Genomic DNA, 16,789 nt, shown 5'->3' on the forward strand with positions numbered 1-16,789 from the left:
TTCATATAATAATGCCTCTGCCTTGTTATGGGTGGTGCCAGGCCATTTACAATGTGCAACATTGTAAAATTGTCTGCCTCCCATGAAAAGTAATAAGGCAGACATCATATTGAGAAGATTGGGCAAAATGCTGAGATCATAACTTACCAGACACATTCTAACACACTGAGGAAACATGCTATACCGTACGCTCGGATAAATGAGTGACAGTGTAGCTCCCAGCTCTTTCAGGTAACGTTTACTTGATTTTTATTAGAATATTAGATTCAGTCCAGAGGTGGTGTACACATGGGCCGAGGGAACAGAGATGTCCATGCAGCCTCGAGGCTTGATATGTAGCATGTCAGATCGAGCAATCATTCATGGCGTGGCGCTCCATTGCCCCTTGCTGCCCTGCAGATTTCTTCTGCATACTCCTATGCTCCTGGTTCGTCAGAGAATGGCCAACGACGGCATCCAAAGGAACACTTGAAAAGTCTTTAATGAAAGTTATTCCAGTATAAGGATCTCCTTAATCCTCCAGCTCTTTTGGCAAAGGCACCTGTGCAGGGCGAAAACAAGCAAACATGTTAATGAGTGAGTCTACATGGATTGTGTTTATCTGCGCCTTTCTATTTTAAGCATGAAAAATAATCTATTTTTATCATTTCCATTAAACAAAGAAATAATGTCAATTTAATGGTTAATCAGGGAGAAAATATGAATCCAATAGTGTCAGTCTGTGTAATGATAAAAAGGGCTCGTTCCCACGTGACCAGCAAGTCCTTATTCATTCTATGTATTGTAGATAGACACTTTTTATTTGTCGGATGAAAAGCGTACCGAGAAAGTATAGAAGATTCGGTTTTGAGGCTAGTGACAAACCACGTTTTGATTATTATACTAATTAACATTCCTTGATTTAGCTGCGATTATTTTTGTATACATTATTTCATTGTGTTTTAAGAGGAAGCAAATGTGTACATATGGTATGCAGCCGCACGTGACATCAACTACGGCTGCCCATCCCTGGTGCAGCCAAAGTAAACAAGCATTATAAATGGCCCTACTTTGGTCATCAGGCGTCCTCTCAGCTCCAGGAAGAAGGACCAGGGAGGCAGCCTCTTTCACAGGATGAGCAGCGAAACAGGTGAGAAGTGATGGTTGCAGGCTCTCTCCCGACCCCGCGACCCTCAATGCCTTTCACCGAGTACTTCTGCAGCATGCCACATCTCATTTAGCTTTAACAATACCTTTGACTCCATTTATTTGTGTTAAATGGCCAGCAACAAGCTATCACTACTATTGGTGCTAAAGGTTCTCCAGTGAGCCAAAACTATGTAGCCTCACTAGATAGTCCTAAAGTGCCACATATGAACCAACATGAAGAGGGGTGCTAACACACCACCTTTGACCCACCAAAACGATACAGTCTCACTAGGTGGTTCTGAAGCACCTTCTCTGAGCCACGAGTGAACCCTTAAACCCAACACACATGGGCACAAACAGATTGTGGTTCTAACACTGTCACATGTGAGTCAAACCTTATAGGGCCACTAAAGCAGCACGCGTGCCAAAACTATTGATGAACCCAAAGCCGATGGTCTCGGTCAAGGGCCCCAATGGAGCCAACACTTTGACAAAAGCGACACGAGTCAAAGCTAATAGTGATGGGACTGTGCCCTCTGAGCCAAAACGAAGCCTCCCATAGGGCATCTGTTGACTTTCCTGCCTCCGCACTCCCATCTCCTCTAGTGCATATGATACCAATAGTTTTGCCCCATTAGGTAGCCCTAAAACTACACCTGAAATTGAATTAATTCATAGTACAGTATTACACTTCAGGTGAGTGTTTACACTTTTGGTGCTCAATGAGATTTATACAATATGTACAATGCAGTTAAAATTAGAGGTGTCCAAATAGTTTCCTTCAATCCTCAGGCTCAATCTCATTTTTGTAATCCTCTCCGAGGTTGGGTCTGTGCTACAATACTTTGACCACTTTGTATTATCTTGGCTTTGTTTTAACAGACAGCACATTCTCACATTGAAAGCCACAAATCTGCTCAGTTTACAAAGGTATGGTTCTTTAGCAGCCCTCCCACGTAGCTACTAAACTTCAGGAAACATCAAGGAAGTCCTTAGTACACATTCCAAATGTAAGAAATTCTACGTGCGTAACTTAGCCTTTCTCCATGCTATTCCCAGGCTTTGGACTACTTGTACTGTATCTCTGACTTGCAAAGCCCCAATGCTTTTTTCGAAAAGGTCTTCAAACTTTTATTTTTCCAAATTGTGGTGTTTACGTAGGTTAATATTTGGTTGTGTGATGGGGGATTTTCTTTTTCTGACTTTGATTTAGGTACTGAACTAATACCATTTTTTACCCATGGTTTGTTTTTAAGTTTTCGATTTATTTTTTGAATCACCTAAATCATTGAGCCATTATGTGGGATTTAGGAAGAGAATTTGAGCAAAGAATTCTGATTCTTCTTGGTACCTAATTATCCTAGAGCTAGAGCTACCCACCCCTTATGAGAATGAGTATATACCAAACAATGGACAATGCAGGAAAACTGGAATGTAAATAACCTGACACCTCATAGCCAAATGGCCAATATGCTTCATCCCACTATTGACTGCAAGGTCCTGAAAATAGTGAATATTGTACTGGAGAAGGGAAAATTCAGAAATCCGAACTGTCCCCAAATGATCTAGAGATGCCAAAGACTTTGTCTGCACTTGTCTTTACATTTTCTATTCCTAGCTCACCTCGGCCATGTGTGTTAAGTCTGTGGGGAAGTCTCGAATCCAGGCATGGTCAACATGGTTTGTGGTTTGCTAACATTGTGGCAGCATATGAACAGCTGCCTCTTGGTGAACCTGGTGAAGCAGAGAGGGAGACACCGGAGGGATTTAGAAACGATCGATGCATCCTGATGAAAGCCAAGATTTTTGCAGAGATCCTGTGGGTGGACAAGGTTGAGAATCTGAAGTCGCTTCATTCTATGTTATGCTGGGGAGCTGGCACGGTACACTAGGTTGAGTAGCCATAATTACATGGCTTTTGTTTGAAGACTTCAACATTGGTAGTGAAGATTTGGGGAATTTATGGCGACGTTTGTGTACCATGGATTACTCAGCAGTTAAGAATATATGCTGCACTTCGATGAATACTAAGGATTACACTAACATTCTTTATTGCTCAGCCCCTGCGGAATGTCCTGTATTAGGTTACATCATAAGGACAGAAACATGTTGGGCTATGTTTGAACACAGATTGATACCAATTTGTTGGATTTAAACTGTGTATGATGTCGCCAGAATAATTTGGTATCTTTGTTCTTGGGTAAGGGATGAATGTTAACACTTTTTTCACATGTAAGTGCCTGTGATCTTATGATTTTACTATAATTGCGCTTTTTATGAAACTATTAAAGTAAATGTTGTAATACCAGAGAGTGCATTTATCCATTGTTTAAGTATGTTGGATTTATTATCAGAGCTTTTCCTGTTGCTCCAGAAACTAGAGACGTGACCTTCCCTTTATATATTCTAACAGTTTCTTTGTCCAGGCAGTGGCAAGACATCGCTGGGGTACACTGTTTTTATAGTGTTGGCTGTTGGTTTAGTGCCATTGTAGTTCTGATTACACATGGCATATAATGCAAAAACATAGTTACATAGCTGATAAAATAAAATATAGGTGCACAAGGGGTTATACATTGAGGGTATTTTATTCTTGACCACATACGGCAAGGTCTAACAAAATAGCTCAAAACCTATCACTATTGCAAAAAATACTCCCTAAACACTGACAAATATTACTTCAGCCAAATAAATGTTTCTTGTTCCCATGCAAGAACATCTGCTAAAGTTAAAAAAAGGTGGGAATGTATGATCGAGGAGAAGCATGCCATCTTACTGAGACAGAGCAATTAATCTGTAACCTTCCTGCACCCAACCAAAAGTGGCAACCAGCCTAAGGCACATCCCTCCACCCACTAACACCATAATTTTAGCAACCAATTTACCTTCCTGCTTCCCCTGCAACCGAGGAAGGCTATCCCGGACTGGCGCACTGAGACCCACATGACTGAGCAGAGCGCCACCAGTTCCATGTAATAAAGAAGTTGCAATGGCATCATGCCTTTCCCCCCGTCCTTCCACCCCAAGCAAGAACACCTCCTAAGCATGAAAGAGAGACATGCAACACTGAGGAGAAATGGCAAATCTGCTTAAATTGCCAGGAACCTTCCTGATCTAAACAGAAGATGACAGCCAGATGACTTTTGTTAGCATGATAAACATTGCTGTAAACACCAATATCATCCTCTGAGGAACCCCAGCTACCTCTGCGGCTCACTTGGCCGAGGAAGGCAGTCCTCAACTGACTGACTGTCGTCCACATAACCTGACCTTGCATTACACAAAAACAGTGGAGTTAACAAGATGGCGCTGACAGGTCTTCCTTCTCTGGTCTGGCTCTCAATGACAATTCATCCCTCTGGGTAAAGCTAGTCCTTTTGCTCTCCAATCTCCAGTTCATTCGAATTCACAATCTTTCTCACCTGATATTTCATCTCTCCAGACTTCTTCTTTCTGTTCTATGGGATGCCATTATATTTCCCTGCAACCCCACCCCTGGCTTCTCACAGAGGAGTGGTTTGTTTTCCACATGACCAGAAGAAGTTAACGTCGCTTTTCTTATTTCTTCTGACCCATATGTGCTATCTTGTTAAAACATATGTTATTAGTTTCTATGATTCAGGGCAAACATTTTGAGATGTTTAATGAATATTGTGCAATGACATTTGACAATGATACATGTTTTTACTATTTACAGGCAATTTAAAATATGAGGAGCCCAATTTATTTGACATAATCTGATATAAACTACCCTTATCTACAGTCTATCTAAATTTCTAATTAATCGGATGCTGCATGGCGATGCGCTGCTTAATTACATTTTTACACAGTTTAAGTATTTTTCTCTTCATTATAAGTGCATTTATTTCTTTGGTGTGCAATTGCAACCAGCTGTTCTCCATTAGCAGGCAGAGACGATGCATTGCCTTAATATTCCCTCTGAATGTAATCCTAGCCAAAGCAATTTTCTTTAGCTGTGCATAGTTTCATTGTCCTTTCACCTTGACTCATACAAGGCGATGTCTGTCCGCACTGCATCTGATTGTCATTCAGCTCTTCAATTGACATCTCCTAGCTAATGCACTTTTGAGATTGATCGACAATGAACTAGGTCACAAATTCTCTTTTGAAATTGAAGCCTTGTGTTCCTTGATGGGTCCCTGAAGTACATTTATAGAGCTTATCTGCTTTCTAACCTGTCTTGCATACAATGAAGAAGCATTTCAAGGTGGTCTAACAGCCATCTGGCCTGGCTATAACATGTAATAATCTTCTGACCAGTTCCAACCAGACTGGAGCCCCTGTAGGTTCCTCAGAATGCCTTTCAGTGAGAATTGAAACTTTGAGGGAAGATGAGACTAGTAATAGCAGTTCACCAATCACAGTGTATCTTGTAGGCTTTAGAGAAGGATGGCATGTATACTGGGGCAATTTGTGTGGTTAATATAGTCTGGCGTCATGCTACAACAAATTGTTGACTTTTTATTAAACAGTTTCACAAAAACAATTGTAATACATTTTTGCGAACAAGAAAGTTCAATGGAATACCAATGGGAAGGACTGGTGAATTGGTATGAAGAAAGAGTCAGAGAATGGTGTTGGCAAAAGGCAAGGTGGTTCCAAGAAGGGGAAAGACCCTGATGAAAAAACAGAACCAAGAGAAGGCAGAGGAAGTAAGGGGCTGGTATAGAAGAGAACAACAGAACAGGATGCTGGAAAACAGATGTAGAGAAAGGAGCAGCCGACCATCAGAGCAGTAGAATCAGGTTCAGGGGATTGAAGATTGGGGAATGTGCCAGAGAGTGGGGGTGGGGGTTGGGAAAGCAGTGGAAGCAGGTTAGTGGTATAGAAAATGGGAGGCAGCCAGAGTTTGGAGCAGAGGGGGGTGGGGGGTAATAGAGAAATAAGTGCCACGAAGCTGGCCGTTGGGAAGAAGGGAAGTGGAATCCACTCTAGAGATAAATGATGGGAAATAGTGCAATCTGTGAATACAGCATCAGGGACAAAAGTTGCCAGACAGAGAAAGTGACAGAATAACATAGTTCCAGTGATTAAACCTGCTAGTTAAGGCTTGAGGAAGAGTATTTTTATGTTGTTTAATGCAACTTACTGGAAATGCAGTACGTGTGTGTGAGAAGGAGGTCTCAACTTGCGCTACTGAGTGGAAGACTGTGAAGTTTGAGTTGGGTGTCTTGGTAGAAAAAGGTTTCAATGATTGTTGGGTGTTGTATGTCAATGTTTGCATTTGATCGTTCCAATTCTGGTTGTGACAAGCCTTAGGAAGTCATCTGCCAATTGTTGGGGCAAGTAAATTGTAATTTCCACTTGGGTAATTCTCTGAAAATACCCATTAATAAAGCAGTGTGCTATTCCGGTAATATATTTGGATTTTTGTATGACACTGACATTCCAGCATTTAATCCATCCTTATCTTGATGGTTAACCCTCCATGGGGAAAAAATAAGCACTTGCCAAGAGACACCAACTTCACAACCATTGTACAGTCCCTGATCCTTGCTCACTTGGACGGATGCAACACCCTGCACTATGGCCTTTACATCACCACCCTATCAGCTATGAGAAGCATCCTCCACTCTGCTGCCCATCTTACAAGAAGCCTGCGCTGAAATGACCACATAATTAGCATGCTCGGCGAACTTTATTGGCTACCCCTACCAGCATGCATCATCTTTAAAGCCAGCTGCATTGAGTACAACACTGTGATTATGTTTGCTCCTTCCTGTTGTGGGATGTATTGACCCACTCTGCTATACTATGTGGCCTTACTCTGCTATCTATGGTGCAAGAAACAGTAAAATGGTGTCAAAACCCTTGTGCGTGCCAAAACCTCCAAAACCGCGTTTTCAACACACAAAAAAAATGGCTGCACAACCTGACACCCATGGTGCATGTGTGGTGGAACAGAGCACACGCTGCAGAAAAAGTTCCAGTGGGCTCCATGACAAGTAAACATAGAGTGCAGAGGGAGCAGCAGCACTTTGCAAGTGAAACTCCAAAATGTGCCTGTAAATGACATTTACTTTGCTTCTGAAACTTCAAAATGCCTGTATATAACACTTTCCAACACTCAAAATCTTGCTTGGCACTAAAATTAATTTAGACTAATGAAGCACTGTGAATTTACAAGGTCCTGAAATGTTAAGAGCAAAACATTTTCTCAGCAAAACTGTATTGCCTGTGAATGACAATTCCTGTCAAAAATCTGTGTGCAGCCACACTGGCCTACCTGTGAGTGACAGCCCTTGTCAAAAGGGCTCTCCTGATTAAACTTTAAAGTTGTCTAAAAGATTTGCCGGATTAGCAAATATAAAAGAACTGTTGCTGAAAGTAACACAGATCTCAGTTGTTTTGATCCCACGGGTTGAAATCTAAGAATGTAATTTATCTATGTCATCTGATGCAACAAGTTTATTTTATGCTGGATTTTAAGTCAAGAAATGAATAATTAACTTAGGCTGGCTGGGCCTGCAAGAGGATGGATGAAAAACAGGTTTCCACCCAAGGGGAGGGCATTCCTCTCAGCAGATGCTCACAGACACATTATAATTGTGGGGTATGCCAGACTTTTATCTGCTACCAAGGACTGAACAATGGCAGATTCTCCAGGCCAGGAAATGGACGTGTGAAAAGGTTGTAAACTAGGCTTGCAGAAGGAAATCCCAAAAGGTGGGGGCTGCTCCTTGCCTCCAGAGACAGACAAAAGGCTGACCATTTCCTGCTAAGAATATGTAATGAACATTTTTTAGAGACTTATAACTTGCTGTCAGAAGTGGTGAAAAATATAAAAAGGGCCCTACATTTCAAAACGTGGTAGAACTGTGTAGCATATTCTGAACAGGAATGGCAGTATATGTTGTTTTATGGGAACTGTATTTATGCTAGAATTGTTAAACTTTGCACACACATTCATATGGTAAACACACATATTTGTGGAATTTTGGAGAAAGTTTGGAAAATGTGGTCAGGGCGAAATGGACGAAATGCTGCAGAAAGGCAAAACAAGGTCTCACAGCTGTGGGATTTTGATGAACAAATACTCCATAAAATATGTAATCATTTTATGTGATTTTTGTAGAGGTTACAAATGGATAAAATATGTATTTAGGACAAAATTCGAGTTTGATACTAGTGGCTAGGGGAGGTTTCTAAGTATTGTAAAAACCAAACCATAAAACTTGACATCATCTGTCTTTGATCCAATCACTCGGATACAAGGCGGAAATGAGGCTCTGATCCAATCCCAGTTCACAGGGGCAAGTTTAGTTAAGCCGGCCCATACAACCATTTTTGTGATGTCATTGGAAAGGATAAATAGAGACAGCTGACACCACATAGACACACTCTCTCTTCTGATTCCAATGAAGCACTCTGATCCAGCATCCAACATCCAGCCTTTAACATCCTTCCAGATCCAGATGCCAATCACCAGGCCAAGCAGTAGCTGAAGCATTTTCAGCTAGGCCTCAACCCTCAATTAATCCTCAACTAATCCTTAAAACCCAGTGGAGCGCTGTGGTGTGGGGAAGCATCCTCAAACTATCTGGCTTGCTACCATAATGCTTGCCTGATGAACTTGCCATCCCGCTGATTGGGAAACAGTGTATTTGACCCGTTTTAATCAAAAATCGCATGGTAAAAGTTTGCAGCAAATTTACATTTTGCAAAAGTTTTACACGTGTGAATTGCCTTTAAGATTCCAATTGTTTTCTTTTGATTAAATCATTGCTTGTGATTGCTTGCATCTGTTCAAAGCGGCTCCCATAGAAATTTATAATAATGTATGCATTTTTTAACATATTGACAGGGTAATTCATAGAATTTCGCTGAAAAGTGTCGCAAGCGGCTGGCGCAGAGTGTCCGCGTGCGATTGACTGCGCCAGGCACGTGCGCTAAAACCGATTTCCGCGCACAGCGTATTCATGGATTTCATGCTCCCAAACCAGCCGTGGCGCAGAGTATCGCAGCGACCCTGCAGCAGCGCCAGTAACGCCCCCAAGAACGCCCTCGCGCAAGGAAAAGCCATCAAAATCGCTAAATCATCGCAAAGGGCTGCGCTAACCCTGGACCAGTTTACAGGGCTGCCAAACAAGGAACGCAAAGCGGGTAACGTGCATATCAGGGGTACGCGTGAAGTTATACACGCGATTAGCCAGGGTACGTGTATTACAGGGGTACGCGGGAAGTTTAACACGCGATTGGCCAGGGTACGTGTATTACAGGGGTACGCGGGAAGTTTAACACGCGATTAGCCAGGGTAAGTGTATTACAGGGGTACGCGGGAAGTTTAACACGCGATTAGCCAGGGTACGTGTATTACAGGGGTACGCGGGAAGTTTAACACGCGATTGGCCAGGGTACGTGTATTACAGGGGTACGCGGGAAGTTTAACACGCGATTGGCCAGGGTACGTGTATTACAGGGGTACGCGTGAAGTTATACACGCGATTAGCCAGGGTACGTGTATTACAGGGGTACGCGGGAAGTTTAACACGCGATTGGGCAGGGTACGTGTATTACAGGGGTAGCCGGGAAGTTTAACACGCGATTAGGCAGGGTACGTGTATTACAGGGGTACGCGGGAAGTTTAACACGCGATTAGCCAGGGTACGTGTATTACAGGGGTACGCGGGAAGTTTAACACGCGATTGGCCAGGGTACGTGTATTACAGGGGTACGCGGGAAGTTTAACACGCGATTAGCCAGGGTAAGTGTATTACAGGGGTACGCGGGAAGTTTAACACGCGATTAGCCAGGGTACGTGTATTACAGGGGTATTCGGGAAGTTTAACACGCGATTGGCCAGGGTACGTGTATTACAGGGGTACGCGGGAAGTTTAACACGCGATTAGCCAGGGTAAGTGTATTACAGGGGTACGCGGGAAGTTTAACACGCGATTAGCCAGGGTACGTGTATTACAGGGGTACGCGGGAAGTTTAACACGCGATTGGCTAGGGTACGTGTATTACAGGGGTACGCGTGAAGTTATACACGCGATTAGCCAGGGTACGTGTATTACAGGGGTACGCGGGAAGTTTAACACGCGATTGGGCAGGGTACGTGTATTACAGGGGTACGCGGGAAGTTTAACACGCGATTAGGCAGGGTACGTGTATTACAGGGGTACGCGGGAAGTTTAACACGCGATTGGCCAGGGTACGTGTATTACAGGGGTATGCGGGAAGTTTAACACGCGATTAGCCAGGGTACGTGTATTACAGGGGTACGCGGGAAGTTTAACACGCGATTGGCCAGGGTACGTGTATTACAGGGGTATTCGGGAAGTTTAACACGCGATTGGCCAGGGTACGTGTATTACAGGGGTATGCGGGAAGTTTAACACGCGATTAGCCAGGGTAAGTGTATTACAGGGGTACGCGGGAAGTTTAACACGCGATTAGCCAGGGTACGTGTATTACAGGGGTACGCGGGAAGTTTAACACGCGATTGGCCAGGGTACGTGTATTACAGGGGTACGCGGGAAGTTTAACACGCGATTGGCCAGGGTACGTGTATTACAGGGGTACGCGTGAAGTTATACACGCGATTAGCCAGGGTACGTGTATTACAGGGGTACGCGGGAAGTTTAACACGCGATTGGGCAGGGTACGTGTATTACAGGGGTACGCGGGAAGTTTAACACGCGATTAGGCAGGGTACGTGTATTACAGGGGTACGCGGGAAGTTTAACACGCGATTGGCCAGGGTACGTGTATTACAGGGGTACGCGGGAAGTTTAACACGCGATTAGCCAGGGTACGTGTATTACAGGGGTACGCGGGAAGTTTAACACGCGATTGGCCAGGGTACGTGTATTACAGGGGTATTCGGGAAGTTTAACACGCGATTGGCCAGGGTACGTGTATTACAGGGGTACGCGGGAAGTTTAACACGCGATTGGCCAGGGTACGTGTATTACAGGGGTACGCGGGAAGTTTAACACGCGATTGGCCAGGGTACGTGTATTACAGGGGTACGCGTGAAGTTATACACGCGATTAGCCAGGGTACGTGTATTACAGGGGTACGCGGGAAGTTTAACACGCGATTGGGCAGGGTACGTGTATTACAGGGGTACGCGGGAAGTTTAACACGCGATTAGGCAGGGTACGTGTATTACAGGGGTACGCGGGAAGTTTAACACGCGATTGGCCAGGGTACGTGTATTACAGGGGTACGCGGGAAGTTTAACACGCGATTAGCCAGGGTACGTGTATTACAGGGGTACGCGGGAAGTTTAACACGCGATTGGCCAGGGTACGTGTATTACAGGGGTATTCGGGAAGTTTAACACGCGATTGGCCAGGGTACGTGTATTACAGGGGTACGCGGGAAGTTTAACACGCGATTAGCCAGGGTAAGTGTATTACAGGGGTACGCGGGAAGTTTAACACGCGATTAGCCAGGGTACGTGTATTACAGGGGTATGCGGGAAGTTTAACACGCGATTGGCCAGGGTACGTGTATTACAGGGGTGCGTGGGAATCATCACACGCGATTAGGCTGGGTGGGTCCTCACAGGTGTTCCCTGTACACCCTCCACGGCCCCTGCAGGCAGCCTACAAAACAGGGGACTACCCTGCACACCTGCTCATGTCCCCCTGCACCCCCACCCCCCAGCAGTGCAGGGGCAGCCTCCACCAGGCCCCCACCCATGTCTCCCACCACCCCCACCCTCCCGCCACCAGGGGCAGCCTCCACCAGGCCCCCACCCATGTCTCCCACCACCCCCACCCCCCCGCCACCAGGGGCACTCTCCACCAAGCCCCCACCCATGTCTCCCACCACCCCCACCAGTGCAGGGGCACCCTCCACCAGGCCCCCACCCATGTCTCCCAACACCCCCACCCACCAGCACTGTGGGGCACGTGGCCAGCAGGCAGTCAGGCAGCAGCAGATGGCAGGTGGGAGCGTGCTCAGGGCTCTGGGGGGCAGTAATTTGGCCTCCTGGCTAGGAGCGTGGTCTCTCGTGTGTGAACGCGTGGACAGCCTGATAGGGAGTGAAATCCCACACGTCAGCAAAGGCCCTTAGCGCGTAAACCCGTCAACAGCATATGCGCGCCTATAGTCACCTGCACGTGCAGGAAATTGTTGCGTGACACGTCCCAGTGTCAAAGCGTGTGATTGGTGAAAATGCATGTACACGCAGAAGTGACAAAGCGTGTGATTGGTGAAAATGGATCTACACGCAGAAGTGACAAAGCGTGTGATTGGTGAACGTACACGCCGCGTAAGTGACGCTGTACGTGTGGGCCTGTATATAAGGTACATGTAGAACACCATTTCCTTGTACGTGCTTTTCGTGGAGAGCGAGTGGGTGAATTCTGTACTTCTTGTCGTTTCACACGCGATTTACTTCACGGCGTTTCCAGTTCGTATTCCCTGTTACCTCTGACAGCTTTTTCTCTTTTTTCTCTTTTACTGGTTTACCTGGGCCTGTTCCCTCAAACAGTGTCCCCTTCTACTGTTGTCCTGTCTTCTCAGACAGCGTACACATCTTCTTTTGGCGGGGGTTTAGCCAGCCAAACGCGCTCATTCTTCACGCTCTTTTACCTGGCAGACGGTGAGTCACGCACGTATCCAACTTCTGTGCTTGCCCCGTGTGTAGCCTACCCCTTCAGAGGTCATTCTAGGCTGCGTGTGACACGCATACGTTCATTCTTGTGTTACTGGGTGCCACAGCGTAGTGCAGGTTTTTCTTTCTGCACACGTGGTCTAGGAGGGGTTGCGTGCACGTCATCTCCCTTTTTTGGGCCTCCTGTGCGTTGCGTGACCCGTCATCTTTCCCCAGGGGTTACAATCAGCCGTGCTAGAGCACTAGGGTACAATTACCATCTGGTACCCAACCCCTTTGACCCCCAATTGCCCAGGACAATTGTCTACAGCCACTCCCATACGCACATTAATATCAGTGCCATGGCTGGGAGGCGAGGATTCCGTAAGGGTGGCAAAGGTGGAAGAGCCACAAGTGGTGGCCGTGGTGGATCCGGTAAGGGACGTGGTCGTAACTTGCAGGGTGAGCCTGTCCCCCCATGTGTGGAGGACCAGTCAAGGGCACCCATCATCCCCCCCCTCCCCCCTTCCCCCCCTCCCGTTGAGGCTGAAGTGGCTGACACCATCCATGCTCAGCCCTTGTTGGACCAGCCCATTGTGGCACCAGACCTGGCTGACTCCATGGCTGACTTCCAGGTCAGCAGCGCTACGACACGTGCGCTGGTGCACGTTGATGCCATCATGCCACGTGGATCTGGGGCAGCAAGGTCATCTGCTGCACCAAGGAGGCAGGGCGGAGTGGCTGCAGGGGCAGCTGCGGCTCCATCCACCCCAGCCCTCACACACCCAGCCAGGACAGTGTCGGTCCTAGTCCATGCTGCTGACATTCCCCCTGACACCATCACACTAGAGCCAATGCCTGCACCAACTCCCATGCTGAGTGTGCAATCCCACACTCCTGATACAGAGTCCACCAGGGCTCCTGCCCCTAGTGTCCAGAGCGGCGCAGGACACTCAGGATCACCACCACCTTCCAAGCGGAAGAGGAAGAGTGCTCGTCCGGCACAGGCTGATGCCCCAGACACGGCTACACAGTCCGGCCCGTCCAGGAAGCCCAGCTTCACGGATGACGAACTGATGGTCATTGTTGCAGGATCCAAGACCACACCTGCACAACGCCAGGCACACTGGCAGACCGTTGCGGACATCGTAAGTGCCCTTGGAATCGTGAGGCGCACAGCCAATGATTGCTATAAGCGCTGGAATGACCTAAAGCGCAGGGCAAAGAGTAAGCTGGCCTCAAGTCATGCCGCAACTCTAGTGACTGGAGGTGGGTCTCCAGTAGTAGACATGGAACTCACTCCACATGAGTCAGTCGCTGGGACCTACGTCACGGAGGAACAGATCCAAGGCGTGGGAGATCTGGCTGATTACGAGGCATTGTCCGGTGAGTGCACATGCATGTGTGTGTCATCCATGTGCATGGTGTGTGTGTGAGGGCTTCTGTTTGGGTGCCAGGTGAGAGTGTGTGCGCCTCAGTCGTATGGGTCAGCCATGTGCTTCATGCAATACTTCCTGCGCAGCTGCATTTGGCCATAGCAGTATCCCTTCTGCCAACAGTAGACATCTAGCACAACTGCACGCCAGTTGCCCTTGAAGTGTCACCTTGACACAACATATTTGCTTATTTTTCACTGTTCATTCAGTCAGTTTGTTTGCATTCCACCACTTTCACTAGGCATGTCGCTGTCCACTAGTCACATGTCTGACATGGGTATGGTAAAGTGGAGTGACTTTGTTACCTGGATATCATTTGTACACACATGTCCCTGTGCAATTTGACCATTTCAGACTGGCAGCTCCAGGTGAAAAATCTGACCTGTTAGAATCAGAAAAGCTATTACATGCGGGAACTGGACTGAATGAATAGGTGCTGCCCTCCTCTCCATCTTCACTCAATAGCAATGGTACATGCCATCTGTGTGATGGCATGTGTGTTTCACCTGCCAATCACAGGCCAATGTGTGATGCCACTGCCAGGCAGCATGCAGAAAATGTGTTCATCTTCCATCTTGGTGTCATCAGTGTGTGCCATTTGCCTGCACTTCATACGCAGTGAGGGTGCATGCATGGGAGGGTTTTAGTCATGTGGGACATGTGTCAATCAAGTACTGGTTCTCTTGCTTCTCAGCCCTCAATGTGTGCCATGGTGCTAATGCCTGTTTCCATTACTTTGTTTTCATGTCTTTGCAGGGGAAGACGCACCTGATACTGCTGGGGTTGTGGAGATGGTGCAGACCCAGGAGGTGTCCCAGGGCCGACCAACCACCAGTGAGGGACGTGGTGTGGTGGTGGGGGAGAACCCACAAGTGCTGCAGGTCGTGCTCTCAAGGGGTGTCTCTGGCTGCACCTCCCCCGAGCTGTACTCAGGTGTTGATTCGGATGAGACCTACGTGCCGTCGCAGGTGAGTGTTCCAGGGAGGGATTCTGTTCTGTCTCACCCACCTGCACCAGGGTCAGTACCCTCCATGGGGATGTCAGTGTTGGCAGCTACGCCTTCGGTGGTTACGGATGCAGGGTCACACTCCGCGACATCTGATCCTGTTCCTGGGCCAGCAGATCAGAGGGGGAATGCAGTCCTGCAGCCTCAGGCAGTGCCGGCACAGCAAGGCGCAGTTCGCCTTGCCCCAGACAGGTGTGGTGCCCGCCGACGTGGTGGCCGTACGCCACCCGGCAATACCGCATGGGAGCAATCCATTTACGGTATGGCTACCCAACAGGCTGCATCATCCGAGATGATGGCTCAGGCCATGGATAGGGTGGCCACTTCCATTGTCCCCCCAGAAAGGCTGATGGAGCGAATAGAGCAGGCAACCGACTCCATCTGCCAGTCACACAGGGAGGACATGTTGGGGTCCAACAGGGACAGGCGGGCGGCACTGGCGACTCTGCAGGAGGCCATCTCCATTGAGTCCCAGGGCCACAGGGAAGCCCTGAGGCAGGAGCTCCTTCACCTCAGGACGACTCTTGTTGAGCTTGAGGCTTCAACACACCAAAGGACAGAACAGCAGCTGGAGCGTCTCACCCGTACGCTCTCAGCTGAGATGCAGGCAACGAGGGCGGAGGTCCGGGCATCCCGTGAGTTGTTGCATGGGGACCTCCGCACACTCATCCTCCAGAACCAGACCTACCACACCCGCATGCTTGCAGCCATGGAGGAGCAGACTAGGGCCTTGCGTGGGCTGCCTCCCATAGTGCAACCACCTCCGGATGCAGCTGCACAGGGTGATAATAGCGACAGCAGTGATACTCCCACAATAGGGTAGCCGTGTGGGCCATGAGCCCATGGAGGTGTTTTATCTTCCCAGGATCCACGCAGGTGGGTTCTGGTGTGCATCCTGTCCTCGGACCTCCTGGGTGGCCTCCCCAACCCCCCCGGGCCCATCAATGGCCATTTTTGATTGTTTCTTATTTTTATTTTGATTTCTTTTATTCCCAATTTTTTTGGGACGATCTGTTGGCTCCGATCTGTTGGCTCCGATCTGTTGGCTCCGATCTGTTGGCTCCGATCTGTTGGCTCCGATCTGTTGGCTTCGATGTGTTGGCTTCGATGTGTTGGCTTCGATGTGTTGGCTCCGATGTGTTGGCTTCGATGTGTTGGCTTCCGTGGTTCCTGTGGGCATACGCTGCATTGTGGCTGGGCACATGCAGGCTTGTAATGTATTTGGTTCAGATGCTTGGGTTTGAGTCACACACACCCCTCCTGCTTCCCGTTTCCATGGGCTTGCAAAGGGTGTGCCCAAGTGACAGTGAATTACACAGTGACGTTGGACTCCCATGAGCTGTGTGGCCAGTCTGTAGTCAATACTGTGTATACATTCATAGTGCATATTGCTGTTGTGTTGTACACTGCATGTTGCATTGATGTGTAACTCTTCTTCTGTGTCTACCTCCCAATTTGCAGGTCCCTTCCTCAAGTCCACACAAGGACCTCTAGTCTGGCGATGGGGACCATGTTGGCAGCAGTGCACCTACAACTCTACATGGCGCCAACACTGCACAGTTGGTAGTGGTGGGAGTGCAGGCATTTCCAGGTGGTGAGACTACTAATATGTAACATTTTTGATGTCATGTTAATGGTAATACGTGC

At 47.5% G+C, this 16,789-nt stretch overlaps 1 protein-coding gene across 1 annotated transcript in view; it reads right to left on the reverse strand.

The window, feature by feature from the left end:
- Nucleotides 1-225: 225 nt before the first annotated feature.
- LMOD3 (leiomodin 3) overlaps nucleotides 226-16,789 on the reverse strand; it is a 62,604-nt gene continuing 46,040 nt past the window's right edge. Inside the window, exon 3 of the mRNA XM_069643810.1 lies at nucleotides 226-541. Within this exon, the coding sequence (XP_069499911.1) occupies nucleotides 512-541 (30 nt within the window). The 3' untranslated portion in view covers nucleotides 226-511. The remainder of the gene's footprint in view (nucleotides 542-16,789) is intronic.

Source organism: Ambystoma mexicanum, chromosome 2p (assembly GCF_040938575.1).
Source record: "Ambystoma mexicanum isolate Mex_15411 chromosome 2p, UKY_AmexF1_1, whole genome shotgun sequence".
Taxonomy (NCBI): Eukaryota; Metazoa; Chordata; class Amphibia; order Caudata; family Ambystomatidae; genus Ambystoma; species Ambystoma mexicanum.